This window comes from Myotis lucifugus, unplaced genomic scaffold (genome assembly GCF_000147115.1).
Source record: "Myotis lucifugus unplaced genomic scaffold, Myoluc2.0 scaffold_0, whole genome shotgun sequence".
Lineage (NCBI taxonomy): Eukaryota > Metazoa > Chordata > Mammalia > Chiroptera > Vespertilionidae > Myotis > Myotis lucifugus.
Genome location: NW_005871048.1, coordinates 44327799 through 44339913, shown reverse-complemented (window position 1 = coordinate 44339913; position 12115 = coordinate 44327799). Strand labels below are relative to the sequence as shown.

Genomic DNA, 12115 nt, shown 5'->3' with positions numbered 1-12115 from the left:
GCCCATCTCTATCTCAACCAAGGTGTCACTACTCCAAGAGTCACTCTGTTTATCTCTCTCATTGTAGTGAAAGTGGTTGAATAACAACCAAGGTATAAACACTGATTTTTATTGTAATCTTTTCTAACAATAAAAATCAGTGTTTATACCTTTTTAACTTTCCTCATTGACCCGTTTCAGACTTTATTCACCTTTAACAACTAGTCAAAGTATGTAGTCTGTTACTTTGGTATTTTTTTATTAGCTTAATTGAGTTAGAAATTACTAATAATGCCTTAAAATAATCTTTCAGCCCAAGATTTACTTCTCTATGTCCTAAATGACCATACCTGGTGTTACTAATGTATGTGCTGGCATCAGATATGACTTGTAGCAGATGCACCATAAATGGTAGTTATTTGTTATTATATAATTGAGTTATTCATTCGTGAGACATTTAGGAAATCACTGTTCTGCATTAGGCAGTATTCTAAATGGTAAACCATAAAAAGGAATAAAACGAGGTCCTTTTCTCAGTGAGTTTTCCCTGAGTGGAAATAACAGAGATGTGAACAGGTAATTGCCATATATTCTGATTCATGTTGTACAGAAAATGACTCAAGGAGTTAACAATTTTGATGAAAATGTTTTCTTTAGTTGTAACTGCATACACTGAAAAATTTCCTTAAGAACTACCTGATTAACTTAATTTCTTTAAAGTCGTTTCCCTCTCATCTGAAATTGGCATATGTCCATCTGGGTTGTCCTCTTGCTACCTGTACTTTCATATTCTCTGGCAGGCCCACTCAGAATTATCTCTTGCATCTTCTAGGTGTTTCCTTCTTTCTCTTCACCTCATTCCTCAGGCTCTTGTCTTCACCTCATAATTTCCATGTCCCTTACAGAGCCAAACACATGTTTATCTTATATATGTAACAGATTGTGAGGAATTAATACATAATAAGAGCATATTCATTGAGCCAAATACAGTAAAATAGTCCAAAATAGACCACTGTATATAAATTGTGGTATCCATCTAAAAAGTGGAATTACTGTGTCCAACTAGTCCTTCATAGGAATTGGGTAGTGAAACATACTAAACCCATGGCCATCAAAGGCATTGAGCAATTTTTGGTAATACTAGTCACAGGTTACATTTGATTTATTTTCCCTGCCTTTCTGAGAAGCCTAATCTTCTTGAAGAATAATCATGTATATGAGTTTAGTTTCACTATTCCTTTTTCCCCTGAATTAGAAAATTTTTGAGTCAGAGTTCCCTGAGATAAACTTCAGTTTTGTGGATGCCATGAGGAAGTCATGGCCTAGTTTGGGTGGTGCTAAAAGAAAAAGGGGTGAGGAGACATAAAATAAATTACCTTAAAGAGAACAACAGTGCTGTCATAATAGAGTCTGCTTTCTTTTCCTTCCCTTCCTCACTCCCACTCTCCCTCTATAGAAAGCACCATGCTGAAGCACAGGTGTGTATGAACATGCTTGCTCCTAAGAGCAATAGATCATTGACTTTTCCCCCTTCCCTCACAGATGATTTAAGCCAGAAATTAAAACCTTTGGGTGAGGCAGAACGAGAATTTATTTTGAATTTGAAGAAAAAGGAATGTGAGGAAAGAGGTTTTGAATATGATGGGAAAATCAATGCCTGGGATCTGCATTACTACATGACTCAGACAGAAGAACTCAAGTACTCCATAGACCAAGAGATCCTCAAGGAATACTTCCCAATTGAGGTGGTCACCGAAGGCTTGCTCAACATATACCAGGAGTTGTTGGGACTCTCATTCGAGCAAGTGGCAGGTGCTCATGTGTGGAATAAAAATGTTACACTCTACACTGTGAAGGACAAAGCCACAGGAGAAGTATTGGGACAGTTCTACTTGGACCTCTATCCAAGGTACTGATGACCATATTGTTGGAAGAGACTTTAGGGATTCAACTCCTATCCAGATTATCACTCTTGTCTTCCATAGATGTCTTGTGTGGTTTTAGTAAAGGGAATAAAGATGTGGGCTCTGAAGCCAGAAGGTCTGGCTCCATTCCTTGATAGACAGGTTCTTAATGTTTCTGTGCCTCAGTTTCGTAACCAATATTACAGGGCCTATAAAATGGGAATACTAATCCAGGTTTGTTTTTTTTAAGTTGCTTGAAGTTTCCTTCCTCTCTCTCCTTGGGGGCACCTGTCTTAGATTGTATGTTAGTTGATTGCCATTCAACTTCTGCTTTCTGAAGGATTCAAGAAAAGGTGTGATTTGCAGATTGTCCAGCATGTTATTGTTGTAAGGATAGAAGCAGTAAATGCCCTTTCCAGCAATAAATGCCCTTTATACATTATAACAGGTAGCTGGAAAAAGATAAGTGTGTGTTTTTTAAAACCTCAATAGCATCAGCAGAAAAAAGCCCAAGAGGAATGAGTCACCAAGAAAAGTTAATATAGAAAAATACATACAAATAAAATTAAAAATGTCACCCAAACCTGAAAGTCCTGTTAGCCTCCTAGCAAAAAAAGAAAAAGAAAAGGAGGAGGAGGGGAGGGAGGGGAGGGGGAGGAGGGAGGGAAAAGGGGGAGGAGGAGAAAAAACCTGGTCCTAGAATAAGTCTAATAGCCATTAGCTTTTGGAGAGACCCTCACTGATACCTCATTGTCTAAGAATAGTCAACTTTATAGTATAATTCATGCTTTTCCCCAGGCTAACGAAAAGCATTCTATTTCAAAAAGACCTGTGAAGTTTATCAAGGGAGCTCATTTAATTGTGAACACTGATTCTTCCTTCCCTCCTTGAATAAAACGAACAATCTTACTGTATGGAATTCGGTTTTTATCAATTCTATTTTTAAAGGAAAACTACCTCATAAATCAAATTGTACCTTGTAGCTCAGATTTCTTCAACACTATTTAGTGTTTAATGACTCCATTTTTTATTGCATTTATTGGGGTGACATTGGTTAATAAATTGTGGCTCCATCTTCGAAGATGAAAAGCAGGAGCTCATTAAAATAAGTTTGACATGTAATGGGGTGGTGAACACACAATACAATATACAGATGATGTGTTATAGAATTGTTCGCCTGAAACCTATATAATTTTATTAACCAATGTCACCCCAATAAATTCCATAAAATAAGCAAACAAATAAAATAAGTTGGACATTCAGCCATACACTAGGTGTGGTATATATTCTTAGTTCTGATATTAAGATTTTTCAACAAAAGAAACCTTGGAGTAATAACTCATATGATGTGATAGTTGGGTTTTTGTATGTTTAGTTTTAGTCTTTCCATTTGAATACAATGTTGATCTACTTTCTAAAAGGTGAATTAAATGTTTTGAAGCATCTTCTACCAAATATGTATCAAATATGACTTAATGACTGAGAGAGGCCAGGGCAATCTTGTTCGAGAAGGGTGTTCATCTCTCATAGATTGCGCTTCTGGTTCCCAGGGAAGGGAAGTACAACCATGCAGCGTGCTTTGGTCTCCAGCCTGGCTGCCTCCTCCCCGACGGGAGCCGCATGATGTCGGTGGCAGCCCTTGTGGTGAACTTCTCACAGCCCCTCGCAGGTCGTCCCTCTCTCCTGAGGCACGACGAGGTGAGGACTTACTTCCATGAATTCGGTCATGTCATGCATCAGATTTGTGCCCAGGTGAGTGCCAAATGCTTTTTCAGATGTTTTTTCTCACTGCAGTTGGGTTTCTCCCCTTAACATGGTTTTTCAGAAGCTGAACGTGTTCAAGAATTTCTCAGGCCTCTTGCAAAAATACAAAATTTTTCTGATGGGGTCTGTTTCACAGCATATTTTTACTTGGAGGTGGATTCACTGATGAAAGCGTTCCCTGAATACCAGATACTCTGCTTGTGGTTTTCAACCATCTCAAACTCTTTGCTCCTTTTCAAATAATAAATATTTTGTAATACCTTTCTTTACTAGCCTCAAATTAAAATCATAGATCATGTAGTATAACCATGGGGAGACTTTGCCAGAGAGGGGATGTGTGTGTTTGTGTGTGTGTGTGTGTGATGGATTGCAACTGACTTTTCTTTCTTTCTAAAAATGAAAATTACCCTTATTTTCAACGTGATGCAGTCCATTAAACTAGGCCAATACTGTCCTAGAATAAACCAATATGAACTTGCTGATAATTTCACTGTTATTGACATATGAAAACATCTAGTTCAGTTGTTCAATCTAACAGTTTAAAAAGCTGATGTTGCCGGAACCGGTTTGGCTCAGTGGATAGAGCGTCGGCCTGCGAACTGAAAGGTCCCAGGTTCGATTCCGGTCAAGGGCATGTACCTTGGTTGCAGGCACATCCCCAGTGGGGGGTGTGCAGGAGGCAGCTGATCGATGTTTCTCTCCATCGATGTTTCTAACTCTCTATCTCTCTCCCTTCTTCTCTGTAAAAAATCAATAAAATATATTAAAAAAATAAATAAATAAAAAAATAAAAAGCTGATGTTGGAGCATTTGATATCTTTCTTCCCAGCATAAGTTTTCAGTTTGGCTCAAATAAACTCATAAAATAACATAAAAAACAGATGTTAACAGAAATGGAGGGACAGTTTTCCAATTTGAAATCTCTATATAGCTCTAAAGGAAAACTTTTAAAATATATATATATATACACATATATTTGAACATAATAAAAGTTCATTATTAGGGACTTATATATGTGTGTGGGGGACACATATATATTATTGATTTTAGAGAGGAAGGGAGAGGGAGAGAGATAGAAACATAAATGATGAGAGAGAATCATTGATCGGCTGCCTCCTACACGACCCCCAGTGAGGATCGAGCCCACAACCCAGGCATATGCCCTGATGGGATTGAACCATGATCTCCAGGTTCACAGGTTGATGCAAAACCACTGAGCCACACCAGCCAGGCTCTAAAGGAAAACTTTTAAAAATAATCTCTTTATAAGAATAGTTTTAGATCTATAGAAAAGTTGCAAAGATGGTACAGAAATTGCCCAAGTGCCCTTTACCCTGATTCTCCTACTCTTAACATCTTACCTTACTATATAGTACATGTGTCACAACCAGGAAGCCAACATTGATACATCACGCTTAACTAAACTCCACACTTTATTTGGATTTTACTAGTTTTTCCCTAACAGCCTTTCTCCATACAGAGAATTTTTATAATTGATGTAATGTCCTCAGTAAAAGAAAGATTTTTTAAATGGCTTTTAAATGGTAATGCCTTAGCATGGCTATGTACTAAGACATACTGAAGTATTCATGGGTTTGCGCTATATGTGAATAACCCTGAATCCAACAGCAAAAACTGCAGATTGACCTAAGGGGTTTGTGTTGTCAGCTGGAGTCAAAAAATGGTATTGCCATTGTCTTAGTTCATGTTGCTATAACAATACCATAAACCAGGTAGCTTATAAACAACAGAAATTTCTTATACTTCTGAAGTCTGAAAGTCCCAAGATCAAGATGTCTGGTTCATAGATGGTGCCTTCTCACTGTGTCCTCACATGGTGGAAAGGGTGAGGATCTCCGTGGGCCTCCTTTATAAAGACACTAGTCTAGTGCATGAGGATTCCACCTTCATGAACTACTCACCTCCCAAAAGCCCCACCTACTATCATCGCATTGAGGGTTAGGTTTCAGCATATTGATTTGGGGAGGGAACAAACATTCAGCCCGTAGCACCAAAGGTGACATGATTTCCCAAAACGGTGAACACCTCTTAGGAAAATTCCAAATGAAAAAGAAGTCTTACTTTGATTTACAGAGTTGATCCCAGTAGTTGGTGCTTTGGAAATTAAAATTGTATAAAAAGGACTTTGCAAAAATATGTGCAATGGAGTTAGTTTCTAGGTTCTTCATTGTAGATTTTTCATTTATTTGAATTCCAGCAAGAAATATAAGACATGCAGAATAAGGGACATTGTGGTCCTGACATGTGCAGTAACCCACAGAGGAGCCCCAAATTATTGCAAGAACCAAAAATGTAGCTACTCATTTCTAAAATACTACATCCTGGTGCTTCCATGTTTTATTTAAAAACAAACAGGGGAATAGGATATGAATCTGTTCAAATAAATAAATAAGTCCTGACATACTAATATAACCATTTATATCCTCAGTTTAATCTAAGGAAATTAAATCTTTCAGAATAACCTAAATTTTCTTTCTTAGATACTTTTAGAGCCTATTTTCACAGCAGATTCCTGAAATACTTATTTTCCATCGATGTCCATTCTATAGCTGATGTTTTATTTAATTAGGATATATCTAAATTACTCATAAAAGTACTTTTATGAGTAATTTAGGAAAGTGAATTTTTACGTGGAATTCCAAAGGACTCACAGAAACCTAGAAGCCTAGAGCATAATGGATTCCAAGTAAAGAACTCCTGGGTTTATAGCAGCTTCCTCCTTATTTGGATGTAATTAACAGCTAATGATCTCACAAGGAAGTAATTTGGTATCCTAATCGCATTTATTAAAATAATAGTGATCCTCAAATAGGATTTTCAACGCTGTTGATGCATGTCCTTGTTTTCAAACACAGAGCTCTTATAACCTTAATATCATATGCTTACCACGTATTCCTAGTATAGTTCTCCACAACTCTATTTTCATGATCTATATTATTTTTGATTCTTTGAGATGGCCACATTGCTACTAGAAAATATATTTTTATACTATGTCATCTTAGAGCTGTTTGACTTGTGACTAAAATATTTTATTTGTTTGTTTGTTTGTTTGTTTATTCCATCAGTTCTGTGTCTCGTGAAATAGTAGATATATTCAAGTCTTAGAGTTTGCCTTACCTCATTCATGAACACAAAATGTGTCACACAGATGTTGGTACAATCTCTTGCTTGGTCATCTCCTCACGAGACTATCTTTGACAAATCTCTTATTTGTCTACTAATCCTTTCAAATGTCCTATAACATTTTAAGAACTTTCAAGGTAATCCTATTTGGAATCAGTAATCACTACTTTTGTCTTAAAAGTATAGGCACAGATCCATGTATTTGCAGTAAGAATTTCAAAACCTTTTGTACTGACCTGACCTGGATATTAGTGAAGGAGTTTAATAGCTTTAATGTTCAGTAAAACACTTCTGACTTATCTAAGACACATATTTCGAATTAAAAAATGTGCCACATATATTTAGTAGATTGGATTTGAGCTGTGGCAGCTTATTGTTTGAGTTCTCCACTGTGGCAGTTTGCAAGTTTGATGACCAGCTGAGTTCATTGGAGCTTGTCACAGGGATATTTAAGTGTGTCGGCAGGAACATCCAGTTTCAAACATGTAGATGTACTAGTTCCATCTGTCTGCCATCTCATCATTCAGGAGATGAGTTTCACTCCTGTCTTCCTGTGTTTACATGGCGGGGGAGGTAATTTTAAAGATAGCAATCAAGAGGTGGTATCTCTAGTGTCTGTTCCTGTTTCTCAGCTTTATTGTGGCTTGGGCTCTCAGTAATCAATGGCCTTTTGAACTTACGAAGACAAGAGCAGCCATGCTTCCTACAGCCTCCCTTGCTATGCCCATGATGGCTTGTGAGTTAAAAGCATTAATCATTTTTGAACTGAGAGATATTTTAAAACAACACCTCAGAATCACAAAGCCTTATTAATTAAAAATAAAAGGGATGGAAGGGCAGAAAAACCTCAAATAATGAGATTTTTAAATAAACTTAATTTGGTTGAAAAACTAATAGGCATCTTGTCTGCTTTATGTGTATTTAGTTAGACACAGTTGTAAGTAGACGAATCCTGTATGAGTCTGGAAGGCACAGTAGTGTTACAAGATCACTAGATTAAAAATTGTCCATGTAAAAAAAAAAATCATCCATGTATTTGCGGATCTGGTTCCGTGACTTTGGCAAGTTATTTGATCTCCTTGAGCTGTCTCATTTTTCTTATTCATAAAATGAGGACAACAATACTCATTCCTACTTCCCTAGGGTGTTGGTGAAATTAAATGATGTGTGAAAAGGTACTTGGGAAAGCATAAAGTGCCATACATATTTGAAGTATTCTTGTAACTGTGCTTCTATATAATTCAGAGCTTTTGGGGTCAATAAGTAGCACACAAGTCATCATTTAAGAGGGGGGCAAGGGAGTTGCCATGAAGAAAAGTACAGTCACTTAGGGTTAAAGAGAATTCACAAATGCTCACCCTCAGTGGATTTGGGGTGAGGATCTGTAGAAGGTGATTGGAGACCATTGGGTTTCTGTCTGGTTTTGCTCTGTTTTAATGATTATTGCCTCCTTAGAAGTTTGATTCCTGAAGCTGGAGTAGAATGGGCAGTTAGAGTATTGGGAGTGGTAGAAGATTAGCTGAGGAGAAATGTGCGCATGTTATCTTCAGCATGAACACCAAGGAATAGATACTTGGAAGAAGCCTAGGACAAGCTTGGTTGGACCAGCCAAGACCATCCTGGTCAGGCAACCTGGGCAGGCTAAGAAGTATAATAGCAGCCAGGATGTGCATGGTGCTTTCCATGTGCCAAGCACTATGTATACTCAGTGCCTTACGCCCATTAGTTAATTTTGTCCTTACAATATTCTCTGAAGTAGATTTACCAATCTGCTTCTATTATTATGCCATTACACTATTATTTTCCCCATTTCCAAGTGGAAAAAACTGAGACTTAGAAGAGTTAAATGATTCACCGAGGATCTGACTGTTCAGGTTCTACACTCTATTGCCTATAACCCACCATTCTCTGTGATCTCAGCCCATGCACTGGAGATGCTATGTTATGTCTGAATTTGGTATCTCCACTATGTATTCCGTTGGAAGAACTTTTTCTTCTACATTTCTTAAATGGCACTCCCTCTAAATCAGTCTCATGTAAGCTTGTGTGGAATAAATGAGTTTATCTAATTCCACATATCCCTCTTTGCAAGTTGACCTCTTAGGTTTCAGCCCTGATAATACAGTGAACATCTATCAACAACCTTGTATTCTTTGCTCCCTACCCCCAACCTGTAGTTTCCAACGTCAGTGTTAGAAGTGATTTCTTTCAGGATCTCATTTTTGTTAGATTATTTAGTTGTGTGTTCATTTGTTTACATATAATACATATTCACATTTGTACATAGAATAAATGCTAAAGTCACAAACCAAATGTGATGATCTTTACATTATTTATTTCTACTTGGAGACAAGCTATTACTTACTGTATTTTTTCTGTGTTTCTTTTTAAATAATTAGAAAATGTTTTTATAAGAGAAATGTTTAGTTATCTTAGAGACAAAGTTATTGATTATCTCTTGTGTCTGATATACTAAGTATGGCAGGATGAGGTTGAAAGGGGGGGGGGGAGATAGTATCTTGAATGTTTAGAGTTTAGTTGGAGGACATGAGATGCAACTTTTAAAAAATTAACAATATTATTAAATGGTGCAAATATTAAGTATTGAAAAAAGACAGATGGGAACACCTGCAGTACTTCTATAATAAAGATAAATTTTTTAAAAAAGGAAGAAAGAAGACAGAGTAGTGAGATGATGTTAGGTCGGAGGCTAAGAAGTCAGGTCAAGCATGATAATAAGAGAAAGTATCTGAGAGCTGTTTAAGTTTGGGTCTTCATACAGAAACATTCCCACAGCTTCACTTATTTCACAAATACTTATTGACCAACAACTTTCTGGGCATGTGTTGGATTCTGGAGATAGAGTGGTGTATAAGGTATGCATGTTCCCCAACCTTCTTAGCATGTGAGTTTGAATAGTACTTGAATTTGTTTATATCTAAAAAGAAGCAGTTTCAATATAAGAATTAGTGGTCAGGAAGGTATAGCCAGTTTGGGAGTAAGCCTGTGAATTTAAGATGTAGTTTTCAAGATTCCCGCAGATTATGTGTTGTTTCATATGTCTTTAAAATGATGTGGTAATACTGAGCTGTTGAACTATGGGCTGTTGTGAGGATTAACAGTGTAGCTCAGGTTCCCTCTATTACTATTATTCCAGTGATTTCAAGGTATACGTGAAGTTGAAAGATGACCTTTAACTCTCTTATTTATGGCAAAGCCTAAGAGACTGTAGCACTTTCCTTTTTCTAATACCTTGTTTTATAAACGTCTCCATCATCCCAGGTTTAGGGGTAGATTAAACAGGTCAGGATATGGAATGACCACTAAGCAATCATAGGGGATCACCCAGACAGCCAAGGTCGGTTCTTCTGAGGCCTGTTTATTTTCCTAAACACAGTACACTTACTGATTTTAACAAATGCCTTTTCTTTGAGTTGGGGTTTGCTATCATGAAAATAACACTTTAGGTGTAACCACTAAAAGCAAATGGTCTCTTAATTAGAAAAATCCCATAGGACTTTGGTCTTTATTATTAATTTTTTAAGTATATATTTTTTAAAGTATTCTTATTGATTTCAGAGAGGAAGGGAGACAGAGAGATAGAAACATCAACGATGAGAGAGAATCATTGATCAGCTGCCTCCTGCATGTCCCCTACTGATGATCGAGTCCACAGCCCAGTCATGTGCCCTTGACCGAAATCGAACATGGGACTCTTCAGTCTGCAGGCCAACACTCTATCCACTGAAGCAAACCAGCTAGGGCAGGACTTTGATCTTTAGATATAACAAAAATCACATAAGTTTTGGAGCTTTAGTTTATATAATTTTGCTCCAGCTCTCACTGGGTTGTATAAATTGAGAAGTTACTTTTTTTTTAATTGATTGATTTGAGAGAGAGAGAAAGAGAAGCATTGATTTGCTGTTCCACCTATTAATGCATTCATTGGTTGCTACTTGTACGTACCCTGATCTGAGATTAAACCTGCAACCTTGGTTTATCAGGATGATGCTCTAACCCTGAGCTACTCAACCAGGGCAAAAAGTTACTACCTACAGCACCAAGTCATCTATATATATATAAAAGCTTAATAAGCAAAGTGTCCCCTCGGGAGTTCGACCAACCAGGAGTTCGATCGCTCGCTATGACATGCGCTGACCACCAGGGGGACGGTGTGGAATGAAGGAAGGCCCTGGCCGGCAGCAGGGGAAGGAAGGCCCCAGCCATCAGCCACTAGGGACTCTACCTGTGCACGAATTTCATGCGCTGGGCCTCTAGTCTATTATAAAAACCTGTAATGGAATATATTTTAGGCATCTTATTGTATGTTTATAAAGATAATAAAGAAAAATCTCATAGTTTTAAACAACCTTTTTTTTCCTCAAGTACCTCTAACCAAATAGGAATCTAAGTTTACATTGTTTTTCTACACTTTTATCGTCAAAATATTTCCTGCAGCAGTAATGCCTTAAACTTTTGGAAGTGTCACATGCAAAAATCATTTGTTAATTAGATGATTTTGTGTGTATTTTACAATACTCTGCTTTATCTGGGAAGTATATTAGCGTCAGTTAATATATTCAACACCTTCAAGTTGTTCATGTTGAAAACTATATAAAGTACTTTTTAGGGTGCTTTGGAACCCACAGTTTACAACTGGGATTGGTATTTGCTGGCTCCTCCACAATGAGTAATAACTCAGCAGCCTCGCTGTTTTGCACACCCGGCCCCCATCAGGCTTCTGGATCCTAAGACTTGCCCGCCGTTTCTGTGTGTACACAGACCGTGTGGATGCCTTTCTCTTTAAGATTTAGTTGTTTGCTAGAAATTGAGCTTTTGAATTTTGTCGGGTCTTTGTACTCCTCATTTGAAAAATATTTAAATGATATTGCCCAAAGGGCACACAGAGAAACAGCGTGACTGACTTTCGGGAAATTAGTAAGCAGCGGAGTTATTTTTAGCTTTTACTCTTTGCAAACATTTCCTTTTGTTCTTTAGAAGACATTGTTGATCTGTTCATTCATTTGCTGTGCTCTCTCCCCCACTGCAAGATGGCTTTAGATAGAATAAGCCTTCTCTTCTCCACTCTGCATGACATAACTGTGTTAATTCTTACTTGATTCAATTTTAACTCATGACTTATTCATTTGCTCATGTTTTCCTAGGCTCTGAAACACCATCCCCACCACCAACACACACATGCATTTTGTTGTTATTTAGGGTTGATTTCCCCCCTCATCTGCAAATATTGACTGAAAAATATTCACACAGGCAGCATGTACAAAATTTATATTTTTATCAAAAAATTGTCTAGTTGTAGCCGA

General features: G+C 37.3%; 1 protein-coding gene across 14 annotated transcripts in view; it reads left to right on the top strand.

Annotated features, from left to right (window-relative positions):
* Positions 1-12115, top strand: part of NLN (neurolysin) — a 73709-nt gene that overhangs the window by 44182 nt on the left and 17412 nt on the right. For all 14 annotated transcript variants that reach the window (XM_023751372.1, XM_023751382.1, XM_023751369.1 and 11 more), the window contains 2 exons: positions 1522-1888; positions 3434-3635. In XM_023751372.1, coding sequence (XP_023607140.1) covers positions 1522-1888; positions 3434-3635 — 569 coding nt within the window. The remainder of the gene's footprint in view (positions 1-1521; positions 1889-3433; positions 3636-12115) is intronic.